Here is a 13427-nt window from a genome sequence, read left to right on the forward strand (position 1 = left end):
CAACTAAAATACACCAGCAAAAATTTAATAAATCAAAAAATATCTGATTGAATATAGGATATATAAGGACTTTCATTTTTGTAATCCGCATTGGTCCAGTGGTTAGGATCCCACGCTTTCACCGTGGTGGCCGGGGTTCGATTCCCCGATGTGGAGTTTTTTTTGCAATTTTCAAGCCTTGATGCAGTTGTATTCATAATGAAACACTATTCTGTATCTTGCAATCACTTTTTGAAACAATGGCTGGGTATTCATTACGCTTTCCTGCTAGAAGTTGGCTACATTGCCTTCTCGATACACATTCTCAATTTTTCCTCATATCTGAAATTACATACCATGCAAACTCATTCTTTATTAAATTCATGGCATGATTCAAATGGATAATATGAGGCTTTGTTTGGCAATGTTGCCGTTTGTTGAATGGTTGTCAAAACACGTTGAATCACCGAATGTGTGGTTTTATGAAATGGTATATTATCTAGAATTAAACAAGCATTACAAATACAATCCAAATGCCGGTCGGAAAATCCCAGAATATCCAAGCATTTATGGCCCGCTCAATCGGCATCCATGTATGATGCACAAACAATGGTTTTGAACAGGTTATACTTTTGAACCTTTCTTTTTCATCATTTGACATAGCCATGCATTGTATAATCACCAGATCCATTCATTTCAATCCAAATATCGAGTTTGTTTTGATGGTCAATCTCTTTGCTGTGTTCTAAAGTATCAGATACGTTCGCGTTCTAGTTCAAGAAAATAAAGAATGCAGCTGCTGTTTTATGCCAATCATTAGAAAATCAGAAAACTAAAAAGTTGGCTTATGGAATGGTGAGTGTCGTTTACTAAACAGCACTGTGTCTTTTGAACTCGTTGATTGGCACTCTAGTGTTTCATCTTACACGAATACGGCTGTAAGGTGGAGCTTTGTAAACCAACCATCATCTGGTTACAAATACAACATATTCACGCTACAATATAGATCTTCAACATGTCTAGAGTAGTGATAGACCGTCTCGTGTCGAGCAAATAGCTGTTTGCTTTTCAGAAACACATTTTTCGTTCGAGTCTTGAAAAGTCGAGTGTCAAATTATACAAGTTTAATTACAAGCATGGTAGATCTGATCTGTATTTGCCAATACAACTATAGACTACTCAACAATGGATAACAGCAAAATTTCATTTAAATTGCTTTATGCAAGATATATATATAAACTCTTATCGTTTGAATCTCGATCAAGATATTCGCGTTCAATGAGAGACTCGATACGCTTTTTCAGATCTTCAGCCTTGATAAATCAAATACATTTTAAAAATAGCAAGTCAATATCTGAACCAGCACCAGGCATACTCTCAATTTAAGACACTTACAGCAATAGGAAATTTGACAATTTGGAAAAGTTTCGACACCAACGTTGCATGAGCACACCGTTTTTCCGTCTTCATAATCCTGACTATTGCCGCATCAACCTGAAACACACGGTCTTGGAATACCTTTTCATTTGTCTCAACCATCTCGTCTACACTTTCACGAACACTGATTGATCCAATTTTTATACGATACTGTGGATGTGTGAAATGCTCATTAACTTCAAACGTGTCATCAAGTTCAACGTCTTTACCCTTGCTTTCCTTGAGAAGAACGCGGGATTTGCCAACAGATAGTGATTGCAAAGTGCGAGAAAGCTCCTTTTCGTCAAGATTGGTAAGAGTGTGGAGTGCATTAAAAGAAAGGGTTTTGGAGTTGTTGAAGCACAGCATAATCACCGCTTGGAAAAGGGATAGCTGGAGTTCTTTGGGCTAGTAAGTATTCGAGATTACAAAAATTAATCATCGATGCAGTATAAAAACACATGTAAGCGTGAATACTATGGTATCCCTATTGAAAAATAATAAAATACCTTTTCAAATTGGGCTCGCAAGATGCATGATCCAAGAGAATTGTGCCATACTAATCGTCTGCCATTATGTTTACTCATATAGTACTCTTTAAACACTTCCTGACAAACCGTCATCTCATTTGGAAGATTCAGATCCACAGGTGTGTATGTTGGCCACAATCCTGAAGTTAAAACATACACATTGAGATCAATCCGTCCAATACGGTTATAGAATCCAGCAGTATCTTCGAATTTGCGCTTAATATCCCGTGAAAGCTCCATATCCTTAAACATACCCTCCAGCTTGGAAGTAAAGCCTGGACCACACTCGGCCTTGAGTTTAAACAGCATGCTCTTTTCAGCATCGACACTGGTGCTTTTCTCAAGTAAAAGGCGCTTGGCTAAATCTTTGCTGTAAAAGGCCTCAAACACGTCTTTGCCCTGGACTAGTCTGAAAATTGCCAGACATTGATCGAGTCGTCTGTCTACCTCTAGATCTGTCATTCCCTTGACGTGCTTCAATAGCTCATCAATGTACTTGGCAATCATCTCTGCTGGCTTGTTTTGTCGCTGATTGATAAACTTTTCAAATGACTCCTTGATCGCATGGTCAAAGCTCTCAGTAGACTGAAACGCGTTTTTAAGAATATCATCCAAACGCATTTTAAATTCGAGAAGTTCTTGCACCATAGTCTTGTCACGAGTTGGATCCTTGACAATAAAGATTCCGGTAGCTTGAATGTATTGTGACATTCTTCGTTTCAGTTCTTCCAGCATGCCAATACGCTCCAAAAGTTTGTAAAAAAGAGCAAGATCGTCAATCCTCTGTGCAGCAACAAGTTGGTCAAATCCAACATCTAAAAGTAGCGTGGCGTGCTGGCGAAGCAATTCGTCTTCAAGAGTGAGGACAAGTTTCTTGCGAGTGAGCGGATCAATATACCCCTCACCAGGCGAGCATCGCTGTGTCTCTTGCTCTAGTCGATTTGAGACTTGAATCAAATAGCTGGAAACACGATTTGCACCCTCTCCCAAAGCCAGGTTACCATCAATACTATCCACAATTGTTTTACTAAATACTCGGTAAAACTGGCGGGTGTTTTCAAGAAAAGTTGTTTCGAAAACTCGAATATACACACTCAAATCTGTCATCATCCGTATAAGAGAACGCATCAATGGACGGGATATTTGCTGTTCACGTCTGAACGTCATGGTTGGTAATAGTAGAGGTCAGAAATAAACAATTAGCAGTTGCTATGTCGGCACATGAATCGATTCTTGATCAATAGTTTGCAAAATACTATAGCTTTACATTAATAAATTACCTTTCACAATTAATCTCTTGAATTAGTTCTCTCACAACACGCTCTTGAATTTCCTTGTCGTCTAAAACATAGCTACGAAACAGGTCCATGCTCATACTCCAGATAGATTTCAACGAGGCAGTTTGCAACACGTACGTGCGGTCCAGATATAAGAAAATACTGCGAATCAACATCTATTCAAGTTGTTTAGTAGTCAAAATAGAAAGGGTGTGTTGGCTTTTATCGTGGTAACCTGCGCTGTTTTCATATAATAGAGCAACGTACCATTTGCTGGCAATATCTAAGCCAGCATTCGTTTACCGCTACAAGGATATTGCATCCACTCGTGTGAATATTGCTACAAATTAAAAGCAATATCGCTTAAAAACAATCAAACCTATTACTCTAAACTTTAAAAATCATTTTACCTTTTTAGTGCATCCAATTCAACGAGCACATGATCTTTGCATACAGAGTACAGCTTTTGATATAAATTACTCTGTCGATTGTGATGGCACAGATTTTCACAAGCCTGAAATGCCAGTTGAGTTGTTGTGCTTACTGGATAAAGGATACAATGCTACTTACAGAGCCAGAATAAATCGTGAATAAGCTTACCTTGTAAAGTTCTTCCAGACTATCCTGCACTGGTTGGCGTGCGTGAATGGCTTGAACAGCTAGTCGTAGTTTCTCCCAGGTATCTGCTTCAAAATTCTCTGGAAGTTTGGGTTTTACTTTAAAACTTTTAATAACAAGCTTTTTTGCGGTTTTTCCTGGAATTCCAAAAACCATTGTTACCAACAATGTAGATTTGAAAAGAATCAAGTTTAAAAGATCTTTGACTGGCCTTTGCCAAGATTCAACATGGATTAAAAGTAGACAAAAATGCCTATTTTTGTGTATTTAAACATAGGTACTCACCACCCAGCCTTTGAGACTGCTTTTGATCAGCATCGTTGTTTGCGTTCAACATGGTGAACGGTGTTTCCAACTTTGGACGCTTATTTGAAGAATGCCGAGTGTCAGGTTTGGGTAGATTTGTCTGTGTAGATGTAAGAATATGCTGTTTATCTTTATCAGTCACTGTCAAATACTGACTTACACCTTGCTGTTGAGCTATGTATATTTGGATAATTCAAATATCAAACATTTGATTGTTAGTATGGGCCATACGCTTCAGTTATGAAGATCTAGCAATAGTTGGCTTAGATCTTTAATTGGTCGATATCGATAACTCATCCTTGATTACAATCTAAACAACCGACTTTTTACAAAATAAAATTGAAATATGACAATAGAATTCATGGCAAACCAACTTACAGGTTTGTTGTGGATGCTGCCGCTGAGGGCCAGCAGTTGGAAGCATTGAAAGGCAAGGCTGATAGTTGAATGCACTTGTTGGTTCCACACTACTAGACTGCTATCACACAATAGATGAATGTGGTTTCAAACTGATTATCTTGCACGGAAACAATCGGATGGATTCTTTTTAGTATTGCAGAATCGGCTGCAGCAAACGAGGAAACTGTCAAAACGAATGCAAATTTCCACCTTGACTGAGTTGCAAATACTTGCTTGATTGATGGTAACAAATCTCTTGTATTGCCATGCGTGCTATTCTTGGGTTTTATAGCAATACTTACTTGCTTAATATACTGTTAGTCGCCAGTGGGTGAACGCGCAGATACTGCTCGCAGCAGACTGGCCCGTCGTACTCGGTCTCGTTCAACTGTCTGCAATGTTGCATCTACTACCAATGCAAAGACCGTGCCTCGCGCTCGTCATTCTAGTCGTATTCCTCACTCGTCTTCTCTTGAAAACCCTGTTCATCCAACAGCATTTTACTCCCCTACCTCGCATCATGCTGGCTCATTCTCAAAGAAACCTCATCAAGGTTCAGCTAAACATTCGGTAGGCCATCACGTATATGATGGTTCTAGTTCAATTACGCCCCTGATAGAAGGATTCCATTTTAAACGACGACGTGAGCGTTTGAATTGGCGGATGTTGGCAAGTGTCAACGTAGAGAAAATTATGGAAGAGGTAGATTAAAAAGCTTATTGATGTATCATATAGGTTTATTGTCTGCTGAAAACTTACATGTGTCTTGATTTAAACTTTATTTACAATATAGCTTGATATTGATGCACTGCAAGACATTATGAAAAACATTACGTTTTGCGATATAGAGGCTGAAGGTATATGCGATGCTTATGGTTTTAATCTATGTTTTCCTCGTGCTGTCTCAGTTTATCTGTCTTTATACTAAATGATTTAAACTTGTGCAATTAGATTTAAGATGTATAGACTCTAATTTTGTCAAGCTATTTCAGCTTTCCCAGTTGATTGTCGAGTTTCTATTGCATTCTCAGGTAAAATTAAAAGCCATCAGATTTATAATTCTGCCGATTAAAAAAATCTATCTTTAGGTTCTAGTACTACTTTGCATGAATAGACTTGGATAAAACTTTTGAATATATTTAGGATTTTTTAGTGGATCAGCGCAATGAGTGTTCAAGCGAGCTAGAGCTTTTCAAATCAAAATACAACAAAACATTTGAGCTAAATGAAAAACTGGTATGTGCTCGATACAATACATGATTTTGACAATCGCGATCACAATGACCAATATTTTATCCCTATCATTGTATCTCTAGACTACTGAAGCAGCACAGACCAAGAAAGAAATGCGGGCACTGAGAAAAACTCTTTATGCGTATCAATTAGTAGCAAAATTGCCTGGCGGAATATCTCAAAACGCATCTATCGCTGCTACATACCATAGATGCATCCACTGTACCAAATCTTTCACTAGCCAACATTTTCTTGACTTACATATGCAGCGACGCCACAATGATCAAGTCAACACCTACCCATTGCCTCCACCTGCAACTGAACAGGTTAAATCTCAACCTACACATTCAGAGTTTCAGCATATAGCTGACATGATTGAACGATTTTCAAACCGATTAGTCGATACAGAGAGGCAGTTGAAAAATGAGGCCGAGAGTAAAATAGAGGATCGTATCAATAAGGAAATTAACGAAAAACGAATTTTGTTGGAAGATATATATAAGCAGGAGCGATTAAAGTATGAAAAGGAAATCCAAGAATTCAAGGCTTTAACGCATCGTCAAATTGCCGAGGAGCGTGAAATTCTGATTCAGGAGAAATCTCAGTTTCAAGAATACATGGTCTCTAACTGTTGAAATGATTTTGAAATGATGCTTGATTGCTTATCAAAATTACTAATCTTTTACAAAAATTTAGAACATTCAATTAAAAAAAACATCCCATGTTGGAGCAATCGAGGATGACGAAGACCAAGCCAAAATATCTTTGAATACAGACAGAGAACAAGAGGAATTGGAAAGGAAAAAAAATGAACAGGATGCTCTTACACTGACACTGTCAACCGAAATTGGCAAGCAGCAGCAATATGCTCTTGCTACAATCCAAGACAGCATGGCACGGGAAATGAATCGTATTCAGCAGATAATAGTGGATCAACAGGTAATTTTTTCATTACTAGGTTTATACTGTTTGTAAAATTAAGCATGTAATATCCAAATATATCTTCAAATGCTGATAAAATGACGATTGAATACATATTGACTCAAGGTACTTGAACGCAAAGCGATAAATGAACGACTTGAAAATACTTCTGCAGAAATACAAGAGATGCACTCTATTTTGATGCAGCAGCAACAGGAACTTGCCAATGCAGCACGTAATAAAGTTGCAGATCCACCAGTAGCAATCGAGCTACCCAAAGTTTCTTCTCCGCGTACCAGCATAGTCAATGTGGCTAAGCCGTTAGAAACTTTGACTATCGACACGGGATGTTTAAGAAATGCCGAGGAGGACGAAAATGATACGAGTACAGAATGTTCAAGTGACGAAGAAATGCAATGGGAAAAAATTCTAAAGGTGCTCAGTGAGTCCAAGGAATCTCTTACTCCATCTATACCATGGGTAAAGTCATTTTACAAGCACAACTTTGATCAGTTCCAAGATGCCAAAAACAAAGCGTCCACTGATGTTGATTTTGAGTTGGCTAAAAACAAGGTCACAATGAAACGTATCTATAGCGAATGGGACATCAATCCAGAACTAGCCACCGAATATTCTCAGCTCTCAATGAAAATGTCTCAAAATCGATTTAGTGCAAACGCAGACAATCCCATGCTGGGGAGGATGCGTCAACATTTAACAAAACAGCTGGATGACATTGTGGCAAATCAAACTCCAAAAGCACAGGATATTGGTGGATCCGTTACAAGACGAACTTCAATTAAAGGAAATTCAGAAACTCGTCCATCCCAGACGATGCGATCAATTCACATTAGTCCGGTAGCGCACTTGGTCGAAATATTTGACAAGGACAAGCCTGTCACAAGCTCTACTAAAAGCGCGCCTTCTCCAATCCCCAACTCGCCTGCATACTACTATCCGGAATTTACAAGACTTCGGCACCTTTCAGTAGCGACCACTGCAACCGACGTGTCTGAGACTGAAGATCAGCTTAGATACCGCTTAGCCAATATTGATGGATATTCTCCAACTCGTGAATTCCAAAGTACTCCACAAACACCAGTGGACAATCTTGCATATACAGATTTGTTGGCCAGTTTATCGACTAATACAAAGCCAAAATTGAAACTCGCAAACCCATTCAAAGGAATCGCAAGGGATATTTCAAAACGGCTATTCTCACCAATTTCTCCCAAGCACTCCAACGATTATCCACCAATTTCTTATCCATTGTCTTCTCAAGTACCACCATCACACCTTCCATCTGCAACCCAATCGAAGCGACCACAAAGAAATAATTCAAAAATGCTATTTGGTGGAAAGAATACAGCTTTGCCTCCACCTGCACCACCAAAGTACGGCCCACCACCACCACCACCAAAGGATTTAGTTTTCTCGTCGTTACAAAATATCATGGAGTCATCAGAGTCTGAAACACATAGTAGCTACGAATCCGAGCCTGCTACCACAGAAACAACTTCAAACGCATCTGCTATTCAACATCGTGAATCAAACCCCAATTTAATTTACGGTACCGCTCAACAACCCCGACAACAAAATGAGCAACACGCATTTCAACAGGAACATCTGCAAAATCCAATTGGTGGTTGGGGTGTAGATCAAGCTATTAAACCCACTATCGATCGTATTCCAAATACAAACAAAGTTGCTTCAGATTTAAATCCAGATACTGAATACAGACTGGCAGATGATAACTCGTTTACATTGAGCGATATCAGTGACGTGAGTGTCGATTTGTCTGATAAGCATCTTAAACAAGACTATGGCAACGATCACCAAGAATCATCGGCACAGCGTATTGATTCCAAGGCATTCTTTGATAATGGTGCTTCAAGGCCTTCACACACGGTCGAGTTTTCAAACAAGAATCTTTTGGGCAATATTGCAGCCAGTATTTTAAGCGAGACAGAAATTACACCCAACATATCAGTCAACACCAGTAAAACCGCTGGGTCAATGATTTCATCACAAAGCCATACTTTGAATTATGTCAATAATTCAGCCCATGGTTTAAAAACCGGCCATGTTAACCAAGATGACGACGACGATATATCTGATGTTATTGATGCCATAACTGACATGGAAAAAGATCGGCAAAAACAACAGGCTTATAAAACCACTATGAATTTTCAACAACCACCTATTGAAATCGTTCAAAAAAGCAGCCAGTACTTGATGGATGATGTGGATGATTTCGATGATTAGTGCGCTGGCTCAAATTTTAAATTCGATAAACATGAATAGGGGTAACCAGAAGCAGATGTTCTAAGATTGATAAATAGAAATGTCTAGACGTTTACAAATAAATTTACAAAACGATGAGCAATTTAGATTCTACGCAAGTTGGTGATGGCCATGATATACAACGGAATAATATTACATTGTTGAATGGAAATTGAACAACACATTCAGAGAAAATGGGTTTATACCAACAAAACTCCGACAATTGTCTGGTTTTTCTCAACTACGCACTTTGCAAAGACAACCAGTGAAAAGTGTGGAATTCAAACTCCGACGGGTGCACAACACCATGAGCTTAGCTGAGTATAAATGAAATTGGATCTACATTTACCTGCTCTTGTTATTGTGATCGTTTACTTGTCTAATATAAATCCATCTCCATCACCTACATATTTGATTGACAGCAATATGCGGACTCCCAGACGGGACAGATCCAGAAAACCCAACATCTATGTTGTAAAATCAAACTCGAATTCAGAAACCGACGGTATCCCTGCCAGTGGATCTACATTCCGACAAGCCCAATATGGCGAGACTATTGCTACAAATCAAACTCAACCAGCCCATCCTCGCCATGGAATATTGCAACGGCGCAAAAGTTTAGTCAAACCTGAACGATTAGCTACTCCTAGACGACTACTTTTGAGAAATGTAGATACTCAGCCGCCTGTTGCTAGACTAGGTTTGTGATATTCAAAGTATCTTGAATTAGCTCTTGAAAATGGTCATCAGTATACAAGTGTATTGATTGATGTGCTTTGCCTACAAATACCTTGTATCTACCATGACTGAATACCGTTATTGAGTATAGGTGCTACTCGGACTCCACTGCGTGCACTGCCACTGGCTACCGATGACCAACTTTCTGACAGGCAAAAGCCATTCAGTCCTATAACTTCACCTACTGCCTATGTACCTGCCAACCAAGACACTTTTGATCGTCTCGATAATAATCATAGCGAATACTATGATCAGTGCAAAGATGACTTGGAAGCCCCTCGTTTGGTGGTTGAGCAGATTGCAACTTATAAAATTGCTCCCCGACCATCTCTACCGCCGCTTGATTGGTGGACAAAAGCATCACGTACACTGACCGCCTGCTTCTGCCCAGTGTGTCTGGACGCATGCAATATCAAAGGGAGCGTGGGCCAGCAAGCCTGGCGAGAAAAGGTAATATTTTGCTACAGTTACAAATTTGACATGCAGCAGTGCATCCATCAAAACGGTCGAGATTTAACGTCAACTATGAATATTGACAACTTAGGTTACTTTATGCATGATTATTGCCATGATCATGGCTCTGGTAGGGTATTTCACTCTGGGACTCAAAGTTGCTCTATGTAACGACATGGCTCAATCCTTGACAAACCTGGCTCTCAATCAATCGGATCTGCAGTCTAAACCGTATCGCGACGGGCAGGTTATTATCCAAGGAACAACATTTGGTTTTAAAGATGTTGCTGATATGCTCAAAACTCGTGGAAATATTGATATGACTATTGATTTCAACGGTCAAGATATTAGTCGTTTGTTTGCCCACGATTCAGATGCATGCAGTGCGTTTGTTCAGCCTAAACCATCATCTGTCGTGTCATGTGCTGTTCCAAATCCATTTCCCGCATCACCCCCACTTGCTCCTGCTAAAAACTCACCCTGTCCAAGCATGTCATGGTTACAAGATTTAACCCCTATTAGCCGACTTTTTTATGATTGGAAAGACGTTGCTGCAAATACTCGGAACGTGTCAGTTTTATACGTGTATAGTAATGCTGTTATGGATCTTGCACCTCTGTTTCAAGGAGAGCCATTTCAGGACGCATCGCAGAAAATCAATGGGGACACTTTTAATGAAGCAATACAGGTACTAAACATAAATAGAGGCAAAGATGTCACACTCTACCTTTCTCGCTCAGCTGATAAGCTAGCCTTGGTACACTGTCTTCTCCAACGTTACACTTCAGGGTACTTGGGATCCCAAAGTGCTGGATGCAGTGCCTATAACATGATTATGAGTTTTGCTTTTTCAGTTATTCTGGGAGTAATTCTTATTCGTTTTACCATGGCGTTGATGTTCCATTGGGTCGTATCTCCAAAACTTACAAGTCTACCAACACAATTTGGTCGAAAAGATGTTGGGTATTTACACCCTCCATTAAATGCCGCTCCTTTAGAAGTTTTTTCTGCAAAAGATGGCTTTCATGATTCGAGTCTTGGATATAATCGTATTGCTGCATCTTCAACCGATCCCTACACAATCATGCTTGTAACATGCTACTCGGAAAGTGAAGCGAGTATTCGCAGCACGTTGGATTCTCTTGCTGCTACAGAGTATCTTGATGATCGAAAGCTGATTTTTGTTATTGCCGATGGACTGATCAAGGGTGATGGAAATTTGATGTCTACACCTGATTGTCTAATTCAAATGATCGAGCATGCACAATGGGCAGGCGTCCCGGAAGCTAAGGGATATTTAGCAATTGCTCATGGGGAAAAACAGCACAACATGGCTAAAGTGTATGCTGGTTACTATTCTTATGCTCAAAAAAGAGTTCCAATCATATTGGTGGTAAAATGTGGTACACCCCAGGAGCAAGATTCGACAAAGAAACCCGGAAATCGTGGAAAGCGAGATTCCCAGCTTATTCTTATCAATTTCCTTTCTAGAGTAACATTCAACGATCGCATGACACCGCTTGACTATGATATTTTTTACAAAATTCAAGGGCTATCAAATATGATGCCTGATGTATTTGAATTGCTACTTATGGTTGACGCTGATACTTTTGTTCATCGCGATTCGTTGAGGCATATGGTTCAGGCTATGAAGAATGATGAGCGGGTAATGGGATTGTGTGGGGAAACTCGTATTGCAAATAAGAATGATTCTTGGGTGACTATGATTCAAGTATGTATGGATACTGTAGCTGTTTATGATCTCAAAATGACGCATGACTTGATTTTCAGCATAATAATACTTGCTAACCAAAATATAATTGATATCAAATGATTAGGTCTACGAGTACTTTACATCACATAATCTTGGAAAAGCATTCGAGTCACTTTTTGGCGGTGTAACCTGTCTTCCTGGTTGTTTTTGTATGTACCGCATTAAATCTCGTAAGGGAAAGTCTATTGTTCCTCTTATAGTCAATCCAGACGTTGTAGAAGAGTATTCTGAAAATGTGGTTGATACTTTGCACAAAAAAAACCTTCTTTTGCTTGGCGAAGACCGATTTCTCAGTACTCTAATGTTACGCAATTTTCCCAAAAGGCGTATGGTGTTTGTTCCACAAGCACTGTGCCATACTACAGTACCTGATAAATTCAGAGTTTTGTTGTCACAGAGACGAAGATGGATCAATTCTACAATTCACAACCTGCTTGAACTGGTTTTATTACCCGACTTGTGTGGCATATTCTGCTTAAGTATGCAGTTTGTAATCATGGTTAGTTGACATTATATTGCTTGTTTTGCATATATGTATTGAAGTCTAAAGATCTGAAATCACATACTTTTCTTCTGTATAATTGTAAATAACCAACACTATTTGCATCTTATAGCTGGAGCTTATTGGAACAGTCGCGCTTCCTGCTGCAATTACATTTATGTATTATCTTCTCATCGAGGCAATGGTATCAGGAAAACCGCAGGGACTTCCTTTAATTTTTCTTGCAATTACGCTTGGTCTTCCAGGTGTACTGATTATTATTACAACACGGAAACTGGTTTACGTTGGATGGATGTTTGTGTATCTAGTAGGACTGCCGGTTTGGAATTTTATTCTTCCTCTCTATGCTTTTTGGCATTTTGATGATTTCACCTGGGGCGATACTCGTAAAGTTGAAGGAGAAAGCAAGCAGTTTGATCATTCCAATCAAGAGGGCTCATATAAGATCGGTGCAGTGCAGCTGAAAAAGTATACATTGCTATTATTTCAAAAACAAAATCTGTTTCAGGTTAAATTTATATTTTACTGACTCGAGACTAACACAACTGACTTTTTACACAAATAGGTGGGCTGAATGGGAGCATGAGCGTCGTCTTGAAGTTCGATTGGAAATTGAAACTGACCAAAAAAGATTTAGACAGTTTATTGAGGACAGTTTTATTTCTCCTTCCAATATGCTTGCCGATATGCAACAAACTACTATCAACTCAAAGATGGCGGTGACTAGCACGCTGCCAAAGTTACCTAATATCAGCGGGGTTCCAGTAAAATATCGCGGCCCATTACCCTCTAGCACGCTCAAAAATTTAGACATGCGTCACCCATCATACAATGTATTTAATGTAAAAAACCAGTTGGAAGAGAACGAGTCACTTTCTGATTCAGTGTCCAATCATGTTCGTTTTGCTTTGGAGTCATTTGACATTCCCGATATCTCGGAGATTACTGAAGAGCCCAGCGATGCAAGTGCAAATAACATGTCGCTATTGAAACCCAAT

At 39.3% G+C, this 13427-nt stretch overlaps 2 protein-coding genes across 2 annotated transcripts; one reads left to right on the forward strand and one right to left on the reverse strand.

Annotated features, from left to right (window-relative positions):
• Positions 1 to 1162: 1162 nt before the first annotated feature.
• BATDEDRAFT_19177 (uncharacterized protein) lies at positions 1163 to 4683 on the reverse strand. The gene is made up of 10 exons (XM_006677739.1): positions 4505 to 4683; positions 4287 to 4300; positions 4106 to 4226; positions 3803 to 3957; positions 3613 to 3716; positions 3470 to 3542; positions 3206 to 3378; positions 1905 to 3081; positions 1375 to 1803; positions 1163 to 1292 (listed from the first exon to the last, which is right to left on the reverse strand). The coding sequence occupies exons 1-10, from the start codon at positions 4548 to 4550 to the stop codon at positions 1197 to 1199; spliced, it is 2388 nt and encodes a 795-aa protein (XP_006677802.1). The 5' UTR covers positions 4551 to 4683; the 3' UTR covers positions 1163 to 1196.
• A 6719-nt stretch (positions 4684 to 11402) lies between these two features.
• BATDEDRAFT_10396 (uncharacterized protein) lies at positions 11403 to 13025 on the forward strand (the record flags this gene model as incomplete). The annotated part of the gene is made up of 4 exons (XM_006677655.1): positions 11403 to 11885; positions 11992 to 12426; positions 12542 to 12897; positions 12995 to 13025. Coding segments are annotated over 4 exons (1305 nt in total), but the record flags the coding sequence as incomplete, so codon positions are not given.
• Positions 13026 to 13427: the final 402 nt, after the last annotated feature.

The sequence above is a fragment of the Batrachochytrium dendrobatidis genome (genome assembly GCF_000203795.2).
Source record: "Batrachochytrium dendrobatidis JAM81 unplaced genomic scaffold BATDEscaffold_4, whole genome shotgun sequence".
NCBI lineage: Eukaryota > Fungi > Chytridiomycota > Chytridiomycetes > Rhizophydiales > Batrachochytrium > Batrachochytrium dendrobatidis.

Excerpts from the sequence above, each read along its gene's own strand:
- BATDEDRAFT_19177 (XM_006677739.1), bottom strand. The coding sequence starts at position 4,550 with ATGCTTCCAACTGCTGGCCCTCAGCGGCAGCATCCACAACAAACCT. Across the intron at positions 3,958-4,105 it reads GCAGTCTCAAAGGCTGGGTG|GAAAAACCGCAAAAAAGCTT; the intron begins GTGAGTACCTAT and ends TTGGAATTCCAG. Across the intron at positions 1,804-1,904 it reads TGCGAGCCCAATTTGAAAAG|CCCAAAGAACTCCAGCTATC; the intron begins GTATTTTATTAT and ends AATACTTACTAG.